General features: G+C 47.4%; 1 protein-coding gene across 7 annotated transcripts in view; it reads left to right on the top strand.

Moving 5' to 3' along the window:
- Positions 1-291: 291 nt before the first annotated feature.
- The window catches only part of KDM5C (lysine demethylase 5C), a 33,873-nt gene continuing 12,589 nt past the window's right edge, over positions 292-21,575 (top strand). The window contains exons 1-14 of one of the 7 annotated variants that reach the window (XM_011234259.3): positions 292-856; positions 4,947-5,024; positions 7,260-7,382; positions 7,688-7,858; positions 8,390-8,524; positions 9,266-9,389; positions 9,500-9,681; positions 10,712-10,870; positions 12,666-12,785; positions 12,917-13,075; positions 13,682-13,863; positions 13,958-14,120; positions 20,871-20,990; positions 21,101-21,295. In XM_011234259.3, the coding sequence (XP_011232561.1) occupies positions 707-856; positions 4,947-5,024; positions 7,260-7,382; positions 7,688-7,858; positions 8,390-8,524; positions 9,266-9,389; positions 9,500-9,681; positions 10,712-10,870; positions 12,666-12,785; positions 12,917-13,075; positions 13,682-13,863; positions 13,958-14,120; positions 20,871-20,990; positions 21,101-21,295 (2,061 nt within the window). In that variant the 5' untranslated portion in view covers positions 292-706. The remainder of the gene's footprint in view (positions 857-4,946; positions 5,025-7,259; positions 7,383-7,687; positions 7,859-8,389; positions 8,525-9,265; positions 9,390-9,499; positions 9,682-10,711; positions 10,871-12,665; positions 12,786-12,916; positions 13,076-13,681; positions 13,864-13,957; positions 14,121-20,870; positions 20,991-21,100; positions 21,296-21,575) is intronic. The other 6 variants (XM_011234258.3, XM_034649883.1, XM_034649882.1 and 3 more) reach the window with 6 other exon arrangements.

Raw genomic sequence — 21,575 nt, 5'->3', positions numbered from 1 at the left:
AAAAAATGTTGGGGCGGGGCCCACGCCAGAGCTGAGGTCATAGAGGGGGAGCCAGTTTGGGCCCACCACCCACCAACGCCAGCTCCTCTTCCGGTCTGTCTTCATAACGCGCATGCGCACCACTGGCCTTTAAACGTGCGCCGCCGGTCCATCCGGAAAAAGGATCCGGCAGTTCAATTACAAATTTGCTCCTCCGCCGCCGTGGTGGACTATTTTCTCTCAGTCTGGGAGGTACTTTTGAGTTCCCGCTTCCAAATAGGGAACCTACACTGCATATTCAGCTCGGTCCCCACGGGATGAAAGTTTCCTAGGGCTTGGCCTCACGCAAGGTATACGAGGCTCGGAGGGACACACCGCGGAGGGATTCGGTTTGTTGTGGTGAGGGGAGGGGGAGACGCTGACAAACCAAGATGGCGGCGGCGGCGGTGAAGGCCGCGGCTGCTGGGAGTTAACTGTAGTGGTGAAGGCTGCGGTAGTTGGGAGGCAGCGGCCGACTTTGGAAGGAACGGAGCAGGACGAAGAGGCGGTAGCAGTAGCGCTAGCCTGAGCCTCTCAGAGCGTGGCAGCTACACGCCCCCCAAGGCCCTCGGCGGGCGGCGGCCGCCCCGCTTAGGGCCTAGTCTCCGAGCAGTGCCTCGGCTTCATACAGCGGCGTCCGCCATGAGTCCTTAAGGGTGGTCCGAGCCCTCCAGTCCTAGGGCCCACCATGGAGCCGGGGTCCGACGACTTCCTGCCGCCGCCGGAGTGCCCGGTGTTCGAGCCTAGCTGGGCCGAGTTCCGAGACCCTCTGGGCTACATCGCGAAAATCAGGCCCATCGCCGAGAAGTCGGGCATTTGCAAGATCCGCCCACCCGCGGTAAGGCCCGGGGTCTGTGGTCGCTGCCGGCGAGGCCGGGGATGAAGAACTAGGGTAGCTGGCGGAGGGCTCTGGGGCGGAGGGCATCTCGAGGTGTGGGAAAACGGGGTGGCTGGGACCCCTGTGGATGTGGCGCGGGGTCGGTGAAAGGGTGATGGGGCCAGGGGGTCCTCCCGTGGTGTGAGGCCCCCAAGGGACCTGGGGGTCAGAGACCCACGCTCACTTCCACTCCGCCTTTCAGATTCATTCCCGGTAAGGTTCAAAACAGGGATGCTTAGTGGGCCGGGGAGAGTTCAGAGAGGTACCTGCACATCTCTTAGTTACCCCGGACCACCCAGGTCAAGACTGCACTGAATAAGGCCATTTTTCCGTTTATTGCCATCACTTCCCATAAGGCAGGCAATGTGGTGTAGTGGAAAGACCACAGCTCTAAATGGAGACAGACCTGAGTTCAAAATTCCACTGTGCAGCTTACCAGCTGTGTGACCTTGGACAAGTAACTTAATCTCTCTGAGCCTGTGAAATGAGTCCCATGAATGGTTATTTCGAGAATTGGATTAAACTAGGTAGAGTCTGTCTAGTAGGCGCTAGATAAGTGGTAATTACTGTGAGTGCGAAGGTGTTTGATGTGGTCATTGGTTTGCTTCTATGTGGGTTGACTCATATTTACTCACACCCTGCCAAACCAATCCATCTATGATAATGTGCTGGCAGATCAGTCAGGAAATCAGTCTTATGGGGAATGTTCTGTTTGGCTCCCCTGAGATACGTTTAGGGAATTGTCCCCTTCTTTTCCTAGTTGAAGGCAATATCCTTCCCTGCACATCCCCCCCCCCCCGACTTCTATGGATAGGCTTGGACCAATCAACTTGGCAATGGGGTATGAGTCTTTCTCAGAAGATTTGTACTATGTACTGTCCCAGGATGTAGCAGGTCCCAGAGGAAAGGAGATTCTTGGACTCCCAAATACAGAATGGAGCTATGGAAGTCTGTCTCCTTTAGAACACTTGATTCCCAGAGGTCAACGACAAAGGGCATATCTTTGTTCCTAGGCCTGGCTTCAGGCTGCAAGAAGTCCCCCAAGGGCTAGGATAGGCTGCCACCTTGCTGGCATGGAGGAGAAATGATGATATGAGTTGTTCAGTCACCACTTGGGATTCCAAAGCCAGGAATTGAGTTTGGAACAGGGTGTGTTTTTTTTTTAAGATTTTATTTATTTATTTGACAGAGAGAGACAGACAGCGAGAGAGGGAACACAAGCAGGGGGAGTGGGAGAGGAAGAAGCAGGCTCCTAGCAGAGGAGCCTGATGTGGGGCTCGATCCCAGAACACCAGGATCATGCCCTGAGCCGAAGGCAGACGCTTAACGACTGAGCCACCCAGGCGCCCCTGGAACAGGGTGTTTTTGTGTGGGTGTCTCCTGTCTGAAAAGGGATGGGAAGCGTCACTGCCACCTGAGGAGGGCACCATAGGCCTCCTTATCCAGCTTGGTGTTTTCTGGTGTTTAGCCACAGATCTAGGCTAGCTTCAAATGGATCTTCTGGGAGGTGTTGGGTAAGCTTAATTTTTTCCTAGTTGGAGCCTGGCCACCGATCTCTGACGTATCCTTGTTCATAGTGAAGGAGTGGCATTAGGTAGTGAGGTCAGGAAGGCTAGCAGAAAGGAGAGACTGGAGTCCTGGGCAGCCTCAAGGAGGCACTCGCTGGAGTGGTCCATGAGGTCTGTGGGAAAGAAGTGTATCTGACATAGGGGGTGGCTAAGGCCTGTATTTCCAGGTTTCTGCCTTGGACTTACGGGCAGCCTAGCCTTGTGCAGGTGTTGTTACCCTTCCTTGGGGGACCAGGAAAGGGAAAATTGACATGTTTCACACGTGTGTGTGTGTGTGTGTGTGTGTGTGTGTGTGTGTGTGTGTTAGAGAGAGAGACACCTGCAGGGGGCCATCTTTTGTTGTGCTTCTGGTCTCTACCTCAATAGTTTGCTTCCCTCTGATCCAGGAGACCTGGTCTCTCTGGTTTTGTTCGGTTTTTTTCCTCCTATAGGGCTGCTCCTACGCCACCTTTAGGCAGCCAGGCCTTCTAGCTGGAATTTGAAGCACTTGCCCAACTGGTGCTTGGGCCCAGAGTGGGAACCTGTGTATGGGTGGGTGCTTGGAAATTGGAGGTTTGCCTGAAGAAGGGTGATTTGGGTTTTGAGTTGCTAGACGGTTGACTACTAGTCTTGGGGAAGATGGGTGGGAAGAGAGTGTTGGTACCCTAGAGTAGACCCAGGGGATCTTGGAAGGGCCTTGCTTCCTGCATTAGGTAGCCAGCTTTTTTATCACCATCCTGATAATACTGGTGTATTTGGCACACAGGTGTGTGTGACCAAAGGCAGGATGAGGGAGCTCGTAGGTCCCAGGGGGAGCCCAGCTGGGAGGTTTGCTGGACTTTACCCAGCTATCTGTTGCACCCACAGCTCCTGTTCTAGGATTCAGTTTTGCTGTTTCCTGTCAGGTTGCTTGATGGTGTACTTATCTAGAACTTGACTCAGCAGGAAAGAAGGGTGTTTGGAGTTTTGGGTTTGAGTACCTTTCTCCCTGCACTAAGGGGAGTGCCCTACTGATGGGTGGCAAGAGGGCACGGGGAGCTTGTCTGGGCTTGAGCCACACCATTTTAGTCTTTTCTGTCTCTCCGTCTCTCTGTCTCTTTCTCTCTCCTTTATTTAATTTGCCAGTGCTTCACTGAGCCTCAGGTGTTTGCTGCAAACCTGCTTCAGCTGGGGGTTTGGGGGAGAGTATGTGTGCATGCAAGTATGAGTCCTCTGGCTTCTTTTCTAAAAGTGTGTGTGCAGAAGAGGCCAACAGCTTTTTCTTCTCTTTTACTACCACCTGCTTCCATATGTATGCATGTGTGTGGGTATGAACACTGGTATCCTGGTGTAGTGCAAAGAGCCTTGGACTGGAGATCAGAACACATGGGTTCTAGTCTTGGCTCTGCCACTAGATCAGTATGTGATTTTGGAGAAATCATATTTCTTCTCTGGACCTCATTTTCCCCATTCGTAAAACGAGGGCACTGGTCTAGGTTACTCTAGGTTCTTTTTACCACTGCGACAGGAGCCGGGGCTCTGGGGAGAAGAGGACTGCATGGGAGGTTTTGGGGGGGAGGGCATCAGTGAGGGGCTCCCCACAACCACCCTTTGGGTAAGACACAACAAGCTCCAACTTGGCAGGGCAGTCACCCCCCACTTTCATTATCTTCCCCTGACTTCCTTCCTCCTCCCCAAATTCTCCCATTCTTTTNACCCCCACCCACCCCCGCCTCTTCCTGTACTGGGCAGGTGTTTGAGAGAGGACCCACAGGAAGCCTTCCAGACTGGGTGAGTGATGCAGATTCTTGCTTTTCCCTGCAGTGTTTGTCTTAGGCCCTTTACATGAGAGAACAGACATTAAAGGCCCAAACCTTTAAATCCTGCCAGAATTGGAGCTGAACTACCCTGCATGTGTGGGGTCAGCTTAAGATAGCAAGTCTTAAGGACGATTCCTTTGGATAACATTTTCATTTAAAAACCAATTAAATTTTCCATATCAGTCTTCTGAGGAAGCCAGGGCAAGTGTTCATATTCCCACCTTACAGATGAGAAAACAGACTCAGAAAGGCAAAATCCCGTAGCTCATAAGTAGCAGAGCTAGATCATGAGCCAAAGTCTTCTGACTCCAGATCCTTTGTGCTTACCAGTACTTCCAGCCTGTGTCCTACAGCACATGCCTGCGGAACAAGGAGTTAATGTGGATGTAGGGAGAGTTTGGGGTCAACTATTTTGGGCCCCATCTCTCTGTTTCTTGAAATCCTGGCGCTGTATTGTTGGGAGGGACTTGGGGGAAATTTCCCAGGACATGTGCTTGGGGCATTGAGTGTGGACATGAGGGGCTACTAGGGCCCTGTTGTGAGTTCGGGAAGGGGGGTAGTGGGTTGGGTGTTTGCCAGGTTAAAGGGTCTGGGGTGGCCAAAGGTCTGGGAAGGCACAAACGGGATGCTGAGCTGCCTGTGCTGCCCTCTGGTCTTACACTGTGCTGGAATAACCTGACTCCCTTTCCCCTCTGTAACCTCCAGGACTGGCAGCCACCCTTTGCTGTAGAAGTGGACAACTTCAGGTTTACTCCCCGAATCCAGAGACTGAATGAACTAGAGGTGAGAAGACTAGCAGCTGGTGGCGGGGTTGGGCAAATGGATATCTGAGCTCTGATCCCACTTCCCTCATTCCTTCTCAGGCTAAGGTACTTTACCCGACTCGGCCTTTATTCTCTCTTCTGTGAAGTTGCACGGAGGTCATGCAGGAAGCTTTAGAGCTCTGACTATAACCAAGAGCAGGAGCATTTATGTCTCCAGTCTGATAGCTCAAAGACTGGGCGTGTCCATTTCCCTAAAGGTTTGCTACTTCTGAAGCTCTCCTGTCAGCTAACCTATCATACCTGAATCAACAAAAGGGAAATGGGTTGGCTGAGGTCTTTCTTGGCCAGCTGAATGTGGCCTTTTTATCCAGTTCATCCACAGCCCCGTGCTTCCTACCTTCCTTCTATGGGGCTTAGTAAGGTGGGATGTGAGGTGGATGGGCAGGAACAACACAAGAACCGATCCGTATGGAGGCTAGAATGGTTATAAATTTGAACCGGGGTCAGGCAGGTAGGCTTTTCCCTCTCCCTTTTGTTCTGTACAGGAAGTCCAGGCCCTTTGCAGGATAGTTGAGGTTCTCCACTAAGGGCTTGAGAATGCCCTGGGTTAATGAGAGTGGGTGCTTTGAAGCCAGTTCTGGGGAAGATCCTGGAGTTTCCCACGGAAGATGTAGTTTAGAAGTTTACTGCCACCTTTCTACCTCATTGTTACATATCCACGAACCCTAGTAGATGTCCTGGGGAGGGGGTGTATTAGGCCTGACTGGAAACCCATGATGTAAAGGCTTACTTGTTTCTAGACCACAGTTCCTCAACCTTGATACTATTGACATTTTGGCCCAGATAAATTTTTGTCATGTAGGGGCTGTCCTGTGCATTTTAGGATGTGTATCAGCATCTCTGGCTTCCTTCCACCTGATGGATGCCAGCAATTCCTTTTCCTAGTAATGGCAACCAAAAGTGTCTCCAGGCATTGCTAAATGGCCCCAGGGGCAGGGGGGGCAAAATTGTTCTCTTCATTGAGAACCACTGTTCTAGAGTCAGTCTATGTGCTGTCCTGGTCAGAGCAAAAATCTTCTCATGAAGGGGGTATAAGTTTCTTAAAGAAATGGATCTGACCAAGTCTGTGGGGGTACAGCTAGTACAAGATGTCAGCTAGCATGGGACAAGAACAGGTTTTCTAGAGATACTGTGCTGGCTAATGATGGGGAAGAGCAGGGATGAGGCCAAGATTGGAAAGCTAAGGGGTTAAGGTGGAGGGAGTAGAGTTCCTGGCCTCTTCCAGGTTCTCACAGCTAAAGAGCCATAGGTTGTTTCTTTCTACAAATAGACCTTAGTTTTCCCCATCTATGAAATAGAACTGTTTCTGTTCCTCTAATGGGATCTGAGCAAGGTGGTGAATGGTAATGCCTTCTCTAGTTCTCCCTAGAATCAGGCCCTCTGACCCGTGCAAGGTGGTGCTAGACTTGGGGCCTTGGAGAGCCTTTCTTAGGTCACTGAAATTTCAGGGAAGCATGGTACATGCCTTGTTCCCAGGATCCTTGGCCCACATCCAGTCCGGGGTTGACAGGGTGCTAGTGCTGCTTTGTACACTATCTCTTAGTTCTTCAGCATGCACTGTCAGCCTTTAGCCACCGTGGGACAAGTTTTGTGGTGTATAAGAAGAGGTAAATGTGCTCTTTTGGAGCCTTCAATCTCTGAAATGTACCTAGATATGGTTTTAGAGGTTCCAGAGAACCTTCACTTGTCTCTCTTGTAAGTCCACCCTTCTGGAGTAAGTGGACTGAGCAGTTATTTTATTTCGCTTTTATAATCTGAAGATGGAGGTCCAGGGAGTAGAACCAAGTTGTTCAAGGCTATACAGCAAATCAGTAGCAGGGAATAGCTAAAACTTAAGTTTTTTGACATTTGGATCTCTTGGTACCTGCTCTGTGACGTAAGGAAGGCTCTCTGTAAAAGAGATGATGATCCTCACACAGCCCTGTCAGAGAGATTGAGAGGGTGTGCATGTAAAGCTGTGGCTGTTGTGACTCGACCTTCTCCGTGTTGGGACCTTGGGCTTATCCTATTGACTAGAAGGTGGCAGAGATGCGAGAGAGGTGGGCTAAGCACTGCCTAGAGTTTGGGACCCATTTCACTGGGAGAGGCCCTGGATGGTGGGCTGCTCTGTACCCTTTCTTCTCTCCTAAGATTAGGCCAGAAGACCGGTCAGGTGGAGGGGGAGGCCGGCCTCTTTGAGCCATTTCTTTTCCAGGCCCAGACAAGAGTGAAGCTGAACTACTTGGACCAGATTGCCAAATTCTGGGAAATCCAGGGCTCCTCCTTAAAGATTCCCAATGTAGAACGGCGGATCTTAGACCTCTACAGCCTCAGCAAAGTAAGAAAAGGCTTTTCTCAAACCCCTCCCCACCCCTTAATATCCTTGGTACTCTGGGGGTCCCTTGGTTTGGATATTAGGTCTCTGTGCTGCAGTGGAAGGGGCACAGTCTTGTAACACATGAGCTGTCATCAACTTCTTGGCATCACTTACTGCAGTTTGAACCTGAGTGGTGGTGGTAGGAGGAGGGGATAGCCCCCGGTGAGGTGAGGGGCTGGAGTTGTCCTCATCATCCTTTCTGCAGGCCTACTCCCTTATGTACATAAGCACAGCACATCTACATCCCTTCCTGCTTGTCCCTGCAGATCGTGGTGGAGGAAGGTGGCTATGAAGCCATCTGCAAAGACCGTCGGTGGGCCCGGGTGGCCCAGCGCCTCAACTACCCACCAGGCAAAAACATTGGCTCCCTGCTACGCTCCCACTATGAACGCATCGTTTACCCCTATGAGATGTACCAGTCTGGAGCCAACCTGGTGGTAAGGATGCCAGGCTGGGGTGGAAGAAGGCTTCCCCTACCCCGCTAGATGCATATTTCTTACATTTGCTCTTAATGGAACTGGTTCAGTGGGCTGGAGACCTGGGAGCTAGACTCTACCCTTTTCTAGTGGTGCTTATTCTCCTCCCATGCTGCCCAGGGTCAGAGGTCCTGGAGTTGCCCGCAGGGCCAGCCTACTGTCCAATATGTGACAAGGTTTTAACTGATAAAGGCCTTCCAAGGAGGGAGAGATGTTTTGGGCTGGAGAGGTCTGGGAAGAGATGGCATCTGATTTAATTAGGGAGGTGCTTGTGGGGAGGTGTTTGAAGGTGGAATGACATAAGCAAAGGCAAGAGAAGAATTCTCAAAGTATGTGCTGGTGTCAGTGGTAATGAGCATTTGAGCAGAGCCTGTTGTTGTAGGTCAGGTGGGTACAGCCACGGCTTTGTTTGCTATTGGGTAAGGAGAGAGGGAAGGCATTGTTGGGGTCTGCAGCCCCATACCCTGACCTTTACTCCTCACTTGTCCCCAGCAGTGCAACACACGTCCATTTGATAATGAGGAAAAGGACAAGGAATACAAACCGCACAGTATCCCCCTTCGACAGTCTGTACAGCCTTCCAAGTTCAATAGCTATGGCCGGCGGGCCAAGAGGCTGCAGCCTGACGTGAGTACTTCTAACTTAGAGCTTTGGGGGTGGGAGTCCACAAAGTTCTGACCAAAGTTCTGTTCCCTATTTCACTCTCCCTTTACTCTGTTCTCTGAGTTCTGAGCAGTAGTGTGCCCCCCTCTGGCTTCATTCTTGCTCTTTCCTTCACTCTCAGCTGAGCTTCTGAGCTGGGTCTTGATCTGCCCATACAGTATCTTTTCTGTGTCTGCCCTTTTTTGCCTGTCTTACTCTTTCCGGACTCACTCTGCTCCTAGGGGTAGACCTCTTCTTTTCCTTTATACCTATATCTTAGCTTCAGGCAGAAGCTTATGTGCCAGGCATTGTTCTAGGCACTGGAGATACAACAGAGAACAAGATATTGTCCCCCGGCTCACCAAAGCATGTCATTTAGTAGATTGTATCAGTCACTGCCATTTATTGGTAGTGCCACACACTGTTAGATTTCTTTCTCTATGTTACCCTCAGACCCCTTTGTAAACCTTCTTGTAAGGTAGAAGTTAATATTCTCATTTTACAGTTGGAAAAACTGAAATTCCACCTTAATTTCTTTCCAAGAGAGGGCTAATGGGGGAGCTCACTTAACCCTAGTCTCCAAAAAGCAGCTCTGAATTCTTGCCCAGGCCTGCTTCTGCCTCCTGGCATGAGCTCAAGTGATATATAGCCTAAGCTATTGTTCTTTTAGGATGGGGCAGTTTGCCTTAGATAGCAGACTTGATTAATTTCCTTTTTCCCTCCCAGCCGGAACCCACGGAGGAAGACATTGAAAAGAATCCGGAGCTGAAGAAGCTACAGATCTATGGGGCAGGCCCCAAGATGATGGGCCTGGGCCTCATGGCCAAGGATAAGACCCTGCGGAAGAAAGGTAAGGCCTGACAGGCTGGGGCAGTGTGAAGGATGGCCTCACCTGGGGAGAGGAGGCGGGGCCCTGACTGTTCTAGACCTGTACTTTAGAGCCACTCTTCCCTCTCCCAGATAAGGAAGGGCCTGAGTGTCCCCCCACCGTAGTGGTGAAGGAGGAGTCAGGCGGGGATGTGAAGGTGGAGTCAACCTCACCTAAGACCTTCCTGGAGAGCAAGGAGGAGCTGAGTCACAGCCCAGAGCCCTGCACCAAGATGACCATGAGACTGCGGAGGAACCACAGCAATGCCCAGTTTGTAAGGACCCAGCCCTGACTTCTTAATGCTCTGCTTCTCATCCCTTCAGCGAGCATTTCCCCAGCATGGCTCTGGACCAGGTTGCATTAAGCAGAAAAGTGGGCCTGGTGGGCCCTGCCCTCAGGTAGCTCACTTAATTGGGGAAACAAGGCCAACTCAATGGAACAAAGGACAAGAAAGGGTGATCAAGTGCTGTCAACATGAAGTGCTGGAAGGGTCCAGAGAAGGAGGCTCCCTCCATTGCTTCAGGATAAAGGCTAAGCTCCTCATTACCATGCATGATCCAGTCCCTGCTGACCTCTAGCTTCATTCCCCAGCACTGCCCACCTCACTCCTCTGCTATAGCCACACTGAACTACTTGTAGGTATGTTCGTTTTTTCCCCTGAGACGCGCCATGCTCTTTCTTTCCCCCCATCCCTTTGCACCTGCTATTTCTTCCACCTGGAAGAGTTTTCCCCTGTGCTCTGCCCCATTGCCAGACTTCAGTTTGCCTTCAGGTTTCAGTCAGTTTCAGATGTCATTGTCAAGTGTCACCTTTTCAATTAAGTTCTTCCTCAAGGCTGTCCCTCCTTATCTCCAGCAGATTGGAGTGCTCCCTTCTCTAGGCTCCCCTAATATCTTCTATGAGCTGATATCGGCAGTTTCCCCATTAGCTTTTAAAACTTTTGTGACTGTGCCTCTCTGGAGTACTGTGTGCCTTTAGAAGGCAGATGCCATATCTTATTTATTGCTGTACTTCAGAGTCCAGCATAGTGTTGAACACGTAAGCGCTCGGTGTTTATTGAATACAACTGCGTGATAAAGACTCTGTTCCCCCAGCTCTCGCTGCTTATTTGGAGAGGTGGTATGTGCGTACAGTTAAGTTCCAGAACTAGTACGACTAGCCTGTAACGGGGCTGTGACTGATCTAGCCAGCAAGCACCGTGGGTTTCTAATGGAGAGCTCTGTGAACTAGGGTGCTGTCTGGAGGACAGTTTGAAGGCTGGACAGAGCTTAGATTGATGAACCACTGCCTCCTTTTCCTGGCAGATCGAGTCATATGTATGCCGGATGTGTTCCCGAGGGGATGAGGATGACAAGCTTCTGCTGTGTGATGGCTGTGATGACAACTACCACATCTTCTGCCTGCTGCCTCCTCTGCCTGAGATTCCCAAGGGTGTCTGGCGGTGCCCAAAGTGTGTCATGGCGGTAAGGTCTCCCAGCCCCAGTTCGTGTCTGCCTTGGAGGGTAGTCTTGCCTTCCTTCATCAGGCCTTACTGACAGCAGCTTCCCATCTCAGCCACAGTTTAATGTTTTGGGTGCCTGGGGTGGTGCTAGGCTGGACAGAGTTTGGGGAGAAAGAAGAGGAAACATAGCCTTTCCTATGTCCTCTGGGAGCCCCCAGACCACCTCGGGAGGTGAGAGTCATGATTGGACAGATTGTGTGCCGACGTACAGTCAGATGCTAAATTATGCTTTAGAAACTCTGAGGTGTGAAAGTTCAGAGGAGAGGAGAAAGACTAAGGGTAGTAATCAGGGAAGGTGTCAGGAATGAGATTTGGAGTTCAGGAATATGAAGGAAAAAATCGTTCTTTTGATTTCCAAGTTTTTTATTCTTTGTTTTTTTTAGAAAGCTTGGAAAATAGACAAATTACCTATCATCTCACCACCTAGAGACAACCATTTTTAATAGTCTGGTATATTTTCTTCTCATCTTTTTGTTGTTGCATATATGTAACTATCTTTAACAAGCTTGGGCTCTTATTGTATGTTTTCATTTGCTATTTTATAATCATTTTTGTATATTATTACATTTATTCATGGGTAGTTTTTTCTTGGGCCATCATATGGGTATAATACTTAGTTTGCTTTCCTTTTGTTTTGATAATTTGATTAAGTTTGCAGTGATACAGGCATTAACTAGAAGAGGTGGGCAGGCCTTGTAAACTTGGGGATGGAGGCACGCCAGAGCAAGGGTAGTTGGGGAGGATGTATCTGGGGCAAGAGGGGCAGTCAGGAGAGCATCTGAAGCAGCAGCAAGGGCTGAGAGGCCCGGTAAGTCTGCCAGGTTCATTTCATGAGCTTGCTTCCTTCCTTCATCCAGATTCTGGGCACTCATCTACATTTCTCTCTGGGTTTCTGGAGAGCAGATGTTGATGGTCTCTTGTCTTATGTTAGGGACTCATCTGTGGTCCTAGAGACCAGCTGTGCATGTATACACACACACACACACACACACACACACACACACACACAGCTGAGGAAAGAGACCAGGGCAGTGCGTAATGGCCTTGGAAGTGCTGGAGATTCCTTCAGGGAGGAGTTTGGACACCAACAGTATTATAGACAGTGAAGGCTGTCGGCTCTATTTGGCCCTCTTTAAGTGGTTGTGGGCCAGTGGACCAGATTGACATTGATTTTTTCAGACATGAGTGACTGTAACTCTGGGGTACATATAGCTCTCCTCTAAAACCATGTACCTAGGTACAAAGTGAGGTAGTCTCACGTCCTGTTTTCTGAGACTGTCTAAAGGACAGGAATAGTGTAGGGTTTGACAGTGTAGAAGCTGGTGCCTTTGACTTCCGTCCTCTGCGCTACTGGAGTATTCAGTGCCATTTTCCCAAGCTTGTAGTTCCAGTCTGGGCATAAGAAAGCTTCCTTGGGCATCCTGTTTAAACTCCCTATTTTAGCTCAAGAGGAAAAAACGGTGGCAGAAGAGCATAGGATAGCATATTTAAGTCAGAGGTCATAGTTTTGGTAGTAAAATCCTAAAGGAAGAGAAGAGCAAAAGCATGGCAGTAGTGCATGTGGGGAAAGAAAAGACTAAGCTGAAGTGCTGGGAGAAGAAGGTGCAGCTATAAAGCGAGGCCTGCCTCAGGTGCCTTGAGTGCAGACCTAGGGCTGTTCTTCCTCCCTGCTCCTACCCCATATTCCAGCTTTGCTTTTGAGGATTCTCCACCTCTGTGCCCTCTGTCTTGGTGACATGTTCTCCTTTGGGTTTCAGGAGTGTAAGCGCCCCCCTGAAGCCTTTGGCTTTGAGCAGGCTACCCGGGAATACACTCTGCAGAGCTTTGGCGAGATGGCTGACTCCTTTAAAGCCGATTACTTCAACATGCCCGTGCACGTAGGTGATGGAGGGCTGGGGTAGCGTCAGGGCTAGGGTCGTAGGTGTTGATGCCTGATAGGCTTAGCTCTTCTGGGTCACTGGGGCCAGGATGTGATGGGCCACGGTCATCTGCTACCCCTGTTCCCCAGATGGTGCCTACAGAACTCGTGGAGAAAGAGTTCTGGCGGCTGGTGAACAGCATTGAGGAAGATGTGACTGTTGAGTATGGGGCTGACATCCATTCCAAAGAATTTGGCAGCGGTTTCCCTGTCAGTGACAGTAAGCGGCACCTAACCCCCGAGGAGGAGGTGAGTGGATGATTCCTGGTTATATGTCAGCTGTGTGTGCTTTGGCAGGTCATTTAGTATCTCTGTTGGGTGGGGGTAATTATGCCCGCTTCCCACGGCTGCTGTGAGATTTAGATAAGATGGTATATGTAAAGAACACAGCCCGGTATCTGGCATGGCATCTCTAGCCACGAGGATTGGCTGTTTCTTTGTACGATAGGGATAGTATCTACCTTACAGATTTGTTGTAAGAATTAAATGAGAAGGTGTATGAAATACTAGGCAGGGTGCCTGGCTCATTCATAAGAAGTGTTCAGGAACTGGTATTGTACGTGTGGGGGAAAAATGAGGGCCCAGGCCTACCTCCAGAGAAGGGGGCGTTTTGGTCCAGAGCAGGGGCTTTTAGCTTGCAAGTATTTTGGTGAGTGTATCTGTAAAACTCCCTGAAATTGAAGGGAATTGAAATTTTGTGTGTATGCATTTGGTGGGTGGGGGTGGAGAACATCTATAATATTTCTCAGACATGTCAAAGAGGTCTGTGACCTCAAAATTAAGGTTCCCTACGCTGAAGATCTCAGCTCTTTAGCATAACCCTCATCCCCTTTCCACAAATACCCAACCTGACAGGAGTATGCCACCAGTGGTTGGAACCTGAATGTGATGCCAGTGTTGGAGCAGTCCGTACTGTGCCACATCAATGCAGATATTTCCGGCATGAAGGTGCCCTGGCTCTATGTGGGCATGGTCTTCTCAGCCTTTTGCTGGCATATTGAGGATCACTGGAGTTACTCCATTAACTACCTCCATTGGTGAGCAAGGGGCCTGGGAAGCCAGGGAGGCAGGGTAGGCTCCCTCAGGACCACGTGTGTGACCACTCTGTGTGTCCCCTTTCCACGTGGCCAGGGGTGAGCCGAAGACCTGGTATGGGGTACCCTCTCTTGCGGCGGAACATTTGGAAGAGGTGATGAAGAAGCTGACACCTGAGCTCTTTGATAGCCAGCCTGACCTCCTGCACCAACTTGTCACCCTCATGAATCCCAACACCCTCATGTCCCATGGTGTGCCGGTGAGTGCTCAGGAAACAAAGACAAGGGGTAGGAATGATGCGTGTGCTTTGTGGTGGTGGTCGTGGTGGTGGTCATCATCTGGAATCTACCCCTGCCTCTTTCTCATTCCTCTTCTATCTTAATTTGACAACTCTAATAGAGACCGCACATCATAGAGGCTAGATATGCAATGTGACGGTGAGCCCTCTGGGCCATGTGTCTCAGGACAACACCTCAGGATGGCTTCTTTTTTTTTTTTTTGGTTTTGTCAAATGTTTTATTGAGTGTAAACATCTGGAGTACTGTAAAACATGCATTATCTGTAGATTCAAAAAGGAGCAAGCCACATTGTCCTCACTGTCAAATGTGTCAGGCTTGGCATACATGATGGAGATTAATGAAGTATCATGAGAGTAATATGGTTCCTGAAAAGCTTCTACAATTTGGAGTAGGGTCTTAATCACGTGAAAAGCAAAGCTGTTCACATTCAGTGAACTTGCATTTCATTGGAGGTACACAGTATTTTAATTTTAAAACAAAAATAATTCTGTTTTTAGAAGATTCCCATCCCCAGGATGGCTTCTTTTCATGTCTGTATTCTAGCCAGTGGAAGAGGGAAACGGGAGAAGAACAGGGCAAAACAAGTCTCCTTATTCTTAAAGTCCCACATCATTTCCTTTAATCTTCTGTTAGTCACAACTTAGTCACATGGCCGCATTTAGCTTCAAGGAAGACTGGAAAATGTGATTCTTATTCTGGATGGTTATGTACCCTTTACAAATTCATATTGTTGTGAAAGAGGATAAGAATGAATATTGGGGGTTAATTAGCCATCTCTGACATATTCGATATAGTAGCCCTTCTGGGAGCAGTGGGTAGGTTTTTATTACTTATGTAACAGGTTGTAAGTTCTATGGTAGTAATGGTAGTAATTTTTTTGCAACATGAAAGTGTATAAAGTCAACATGTTGTACACTTTAAACTTAAACAGTTTTATGTTGTATCTCAAGCTGGAGGGGGGTACATAACCTCTTTTTAAAAGTGCTCATATCTGTCAACATTTAAAATAAAACAAATTGAACCCTGAGTCCTAGACTGAACCTATCATCCTCCTCTGTGGACTCCTCCCACTCCATAAAATGTTTTGCTGCTTATACAGTCTGGCTTGCCTATAAGGGAATTTCTAGTATTAGCATCAACCCGTTTTCTGGTGTGGATCTTAAGACAGCCTGATCAGCAGTTCTGTAGGAACAGTAATTAGTATATCCCCCACCTGTGTTTTGAGTCTTATTCTGTGCTATTCCTCCTCCCCACTTCCTTCAACCCCCACCCCTGGTTCCCCCTCCCCCGCCACCTTGGCTGCCCTGCCACTTAGTCTAATGGATAGGACGAGGTAGGCAGTCAATACATACTGAATTAATGTCTCGTTGAGATCCCCAGTCATCTGTACATTTGGCTTTGGACTAGGTCAATGGTTCTCACCCACATTTCTTCTTGCCTTCAGCTTGTTTTGATACACTGCATACCCTATAATATTTTTTATTGTATACTTCAGTGATACTTAACTAAACATTGAGGGATCTAGGGAATTAGAGGAAGTGTATCCCACAACAGTTCAGGCAGGCTTCTTCCACTCGAGATGGTCGGGGGCTGGGGTGTCCTTTTCCTTCAGTGCCTCACTCCATTTAAGAACTATTGGACTCCAGAGGTAGAGGTGGTTGAGGGCCCTTCCACTTCTGCCCTTCATAAGTAGGTGTTGGGTCTGACTTTTCCTCATACTCTTTTCTTCCTGACCTGCAGCACAGCAGTAGTCCTTGCCTACAGTGTCAAGAAAAATTATAAGTGGAAGAGGATCCTCTAAGCTAAGATAAATAGCTGTTTAAACTCTTACCTCGTTTTAAGAAAACTTTAATACAGATTTTTAAACATGTGCTCTTTGCTTCCAGCTCCACAGCATTTGTCCTGCTCATGGCTCACCAGCTTCTCTGGCCAGCTGCCACTTCACCCCCCACCCCCACCACCCGCCCTGCCCCTCCTGTAGGTGGTTCCCAGCATCTCCAGGCTCTTTGGACTTGGCAGTATCCCCTCAATCCAAGGCATCTGATTTTCATATTCTCATGCTGGCAGGCTGTAGTTTCGCCAGCTGAAGCTCCCCAAGGAGCTATCTTTAGCCCACCCCCTCCCCCCTTCCCCTTTGGTGGAAGGCGGCCATTTCTTTTTATAGCTATATAGCATAAGTATTATTTTCATTATAAAAGAAACCTGCCCCCTTTCCAGAAAATGGAAATTTAGAGTGGTCATCCCTATTTCCTCCACACTTTGTTATGTTTCTGTTATTTTTCTACATAATTTTGACATAACAGTAATCAGTATATGGGTTTTAAAATCTCTTTTTAAGTTTAAATGATCTAGAACAGCACTGTCCAGTTTGGTAGCCACATGTGGCTGCTGAGCACCTAAAACATGGCTAATCTCATCTGAAATGTGCTGAAAGTATAAAACATGTGTTGGATGTCAAGGCTTAGTATGAAAATATCTCATTAATAATACTTTTGTATACCACTTTCACATCGAAGTGGTAATATTATAGATATATTAAAATACATTGAAGTTAGTTTCACCTATTTCTTTTTACTTTTTTAATGTGGCTACTAGAGAATTTAAAAGTACATATGTGGCTGGCATTATATTTCTGTTGGACAGTGGTGGTCTAGAATGATTTTTGCTTCCTTACTATGAACTGTTTATAACCATCTTTAAAAAAAAAAAAAAACCCCACAACTTTAAGGCAGTATAAAAATGCACCCATTTTAAGTGCACACAGTTCAGTGAATTTACAGAGTTGTGCTACCATTACCACAATCCAGTTTTAGAACATCTGTCACCCCAAAAAGATCCTTTGTGCCCTTTTGTAGTCAGTTTCCATTCCAACCCCTAGTCCCAGGCAACAACTCATCTGCCTTCTGTCTCTAGAGATCTCCTTTTTCTACGCAGTTCACATACATGGGATAATACGTGATCTTCTGCATCTGGCTTCTTTCAGTTCACATAATGTTTTCAAGGTTCATCCATGTTGTAGCATGTGTCAGAACTTCATTCCTAAATTTATGGTGGAATACTACTACATTTTATGGAAGTACCTCATTTTGTTTATCCATTCACCACTCAGTGGACATTGGGGTCATTTTTAACGACTACAGAATGTGAGGAGAGCCTTTTTAGGTAACTACATAGGAAATGGTAAAGGGACATTGCCAAAGTGAGGGTGCAGGTTGAGATGAAGAGTTAGGAGCCTTAAGTCCTATTTCTGGCTCTGCTTCTTGAAGCTTCTCTGAGACTATTTTCACATCTATAAAATTAAGGCTGGGTCTATATTATTTAGCAGGTATTGCTAGAACTCCCTCCATGTACAAGGCCTCTGGCCAACACCTTAAAGACAAACCAGTCCCTGCCTTTGGGTATGTGCAGTTGGGTGGAAAATAGAGGTGACTAAATGTTAGAGATGCTTCAAAAGGACAACAGACTGGGTCATTAGGAAGAGGGGATCAGGAAAGCATTTGTAGAAGTGGTGATCCTTGAAGGAAGATAAGAGTTTACCTTTTGGGACCATGGCTTCATCATGTGGACATGGGGTTTCAGATAAGGGGTTCTCAGCCATGGCATTGCCAGTCAGATTTGTGTTTTTTGGAAGATCATTCTAGTGCTTGGTAATGGGGGCCAGTGCAACAATCTAGGCAAGAAATGCTGATGTTGCCCCTAAGAAGGGATAGATTTGAAAAGAATAAAATGTATTTTCTTAGTGGGAGGTGGGAGCTGATGTATGACCTGAATAAATGTGGAGATGAATTCATGAACGGGCAGATTCAATATTGTGAGGACGTTAATTCTCTCCACAGTAATCTAGAATCCTAACAGAGGAATTGTTGGGTTGAAGGGTATAAACATTTTAGGTTCTTGATCGATATGAGCAGTTTGGTTTTCCAGAGAGTAGAAGATACTGGTCCATTTATCAGCACTGTACCTATTTCACTGTGTGTTCATGAGCATTGAATGTTCATCCTAAAAACCTTTGTGAGACTTCTGTAGATGGCAAATGAAACATAGACATGGCTGCTTCCATTCCTTACTGAAACTCCACTAAAATGGCACAAAGGGTTTTTTTTTTTAGGTTTAAAAAATTACTAAAATGGAGAAAACGAGAGGATACAATGATAAAATTCTTGAAACTAGAAAATGGATAAGAAAACAATCTTAGGCCAGTATTGAGACATCGGAGAACCAACCAATCTGATTTATACCTCAGAATTCCCCCAAAGGGTCAGTAGTCAGTGACATCTTTCTGGGAAGAAAGATGAATGGGGTGAAAATAAGGATTGCTTCATGTCTATGTAGGAAGCTGTGAGGTCCCCTTCTACACTGGGCAGCTGGAAATGTGACCCTCCCTCACTAAAGAAAGACTTTACTTTTGAAGAGGTTAAAATAAAAGATCTCTGGACTGAGGTCTTCTAGGTACAGTTGAGGGTGGAAGTATAGTGAAAATAGTAAGATTCATCATTGGGTACATAGTGGATGCCGAGGTTCCCAGCCATCTTCTTACACTTGGCTCTTAGTACACTGGCAGACAGACCTTTTTCCTTCAGGCAAAAAAAAAAAAAATGGGATAGTTTTCTCAAGAATCTGAGTGGCCCAAAAAGAAAGACCTAGAGTTTCCCAAACTGAATGGCACTTCCAGATCACCCTACAGTGAAGCTCACAGTTGACAGACTTCGCCTATATACTCAGAACTTCCATTCAGCTTTTCCACTTCTTCCTCTTAAAAGTTGCAGTCACAGATTAACAGACAGCTGAGGAAACTCTAGAAAATAGAACCAAACAAACAAACCGACTTGGATTAAACAGGTTAGGCAGGCAGAGAAGTAAACTTCGAAAAGGGAAAGAAACCTCATGAAGATCTTCAGAGATGAGCATACAGCACAAACCGAAATAAGAACAGGATACTATTTGTAAACATCCTGAGAACAAAAAAGAGCTCTTGGAAATTAAAACTGCGATAATAAAAGGGGAAGAAAAAAGTTTAGAAGATAAATAGTTTAAGGAAATCTCTCAGAAAATAGATTAAAAATAAAGATGGTAAAGAAAGCTGAAAGAAGAGATTTTGTTCAGGAGGTTCAATATTCAAATAATGAGTTCTGAAAAGAGAGAATAGATGAAAACAATCAAATCATTAATGAAATTATTCAAGAAAATTTCCCTGAGGGGCGCCTGGGTGGCTCAGTTGTTAGGCGTCTGCCTTTGGCTCAGGGCGTGATCCCGGTGTTCTGGGATCGAGCCCGGCATTGGGCTCCACCACTGGGAGCCTGCTTCTTCCTTTCCCACTCCCCCTGCTTGTGTTCCCTCTCTTGCTGCCCGTCCCTCTGTCAAATAAATAAAAATCTTTAAAAAAGAAAAAAAAATTTCCCTGAACCAAGACTGAGTTTTCAGAATCAAAGGGCATACCCAGTACATGAATGAAAATAGATGCACACCAAGGTATATCTGGTGAATCTTTATATCAAACACTGGGATCAGAAAAATCCTACAAGCTTCTTAAGAGAGAAAACAGGTTTAATTCAAAGCATTAGAAACCAAAATGGCTTAAGACTTTTCAAAAGCAACACTAGAATCTAGAAGACTAGAGCCATGCCTTCAAAATGGTTTTCAATTTAGAATTCTGTATTGGTCAAATCTGAAGTACAAGAGTAGAATAGAGACATTAAAAAAAAAAAAAAAAAAGTTCTTCGCACCACTTCCTGGGAAACTATTGGAGGATGTGCTCAAGTATAGGAAAGAATAAACACTGAGAAAGAGGAAGACCTGGGATCTAGGGAACAGGAGAGATCATTGTGGGAGAGGGACGGTCCAGGAAGGACAGCTGGTTCAGGTTGGAACAGAGTGTAAGGCTCTGCTACAGAAAGGTGAAAACTGATAGGCAAGAGGAGGGTTGAATGCTTGTCTAAAAGGTTGGGATTGAATTACTAAGACATGCGCAGAAAACTAAGCAAACTGAGAAATAACAGGAGGCTATCTTGAAGTCTAGAGGTGGGACACCTGGGTGGCTCGGTTGGTTAAGCTTCTGCCTTTGGCTCAGGTCATGATCCCAGGGTCCTGGGATCGAGCCTCATGTCGGGCTCCCTGCTCAGCGGGGAGCCTGCTTCTCCCTCTGCCTGCTCTGCCTGCCCTGCCTGCCGCTCTCCCTGCTTATGCTCTCTCTGACAAATAAGTAAATAAAATCTTAAAAAAAAAAAAAAGTCTAGAGGCATGTTATCTAGGGTTGTTAAGGTAAATGCCAAAATAATCAGAAGAGGTGAAAATGATTGGCTCTGGGAAGTGGAGAATGGCAGAGCCTGCTGATTTGAAAACAAATCTTGTAGAACATTTGGCTCTTGGAACTGCATATGTGACTGATAAAAGTAATTATTAATGAAAAAGCCATCACCAGCTTAATGAAAAGTGATATTTTAAATTTTTATAAAAATTGGTAGGAAAGTTGAGATATTTTGGTATGTACGTTTCCTACTTTTGACTCATATCTTCCTGTTGCTGCCAACAAAGATCTCAACTTTGAGAGCCGAGGCCAGTGGTCCTTCCTTTTGGAATTGGAGGATCTGAGAATCTATTGTCACACTGTTCCTTCAGGCTGTCCTTTGTCTCCTTAAGGATCCTGTTCTTAAATCACAGTTTTCCAACTGTGGAAAACCTATTTCAGTGACTTTGGCCTTTTTCTTCCTCAGGTTGTCCGCACAAACCAGTGTGCAGGAGAATTCGTCATTACTTTCCCTCGTGCTTACCACAGTGGCTTCAACCAAGGCTACAACTTTGCAGAGGCTGTCAACTTTTGCACTGCTGATTGGGTGAGTCTGGAGTGTGGTGGGCTGGCAGGGAGAAGCAGGAGGGTTGTGGGGAAGCTGAGGCACCACGGCCTTCAGACTTGGCCACACTCAGCCTTGAATCTGTCCCACAGTTGCCGGCTGGGCGCCAGTGCATTGAGCACTACCGCCGGCTCCGAAGATACTGTGTCTTCTCCCATGAGGAGCTCATCTGTAAGATGGCTGCCTGCCCAGAGAAGCTGGACCTGAACCTGGCAGCGGCTGTGCATAAGGAGATGTTCATCATGGTGCAGGAGGAACGGCGTCTACGAAAGGCCCTGCTTGAGAAGGTAGGGTAGAGGGGAGAGGGCCCTGAATTAGGCCACTATCCTGGCAGAAGTGGGGGAAGGAAGAAGTAGATGTAGCTTCTATTCTTGGGGTATGGTAAAAAGAACTAGATATCTGGATTGGAAATCACATTCCAGGGGCACCTGGGTGGCACAGCGGTTAAGCGTCTGCCTTCGGCTCAGGGCATGATCCCGGAGTCCTGGGATCGAGCCCCACATCAGGCTCCTCCGCTGGGAGCCTGCTTCTTCCTCTCCCACTTCCCCTGCCTGTGTTCCATCTCTT

Source organism: Ailuropoda melanoleuca, chromosome X, assembly GCF_002007445.2.
Source record: "Ailuropoda melanoleuca isolate Jingjing chromosome X, ASM200744v2, whole genome shotgun sequence".
In the NCBI taxonomy this organism is placed as follows: Eukaryota; Metazoa; Chordata; class Mammalia; order Carnivora; family Ursidae; genus Ailuropoda; species Ailuropoda melanoleuca.
This window is presented reverse-complemented; position numbering and strand designations above follow the sequence as displayed.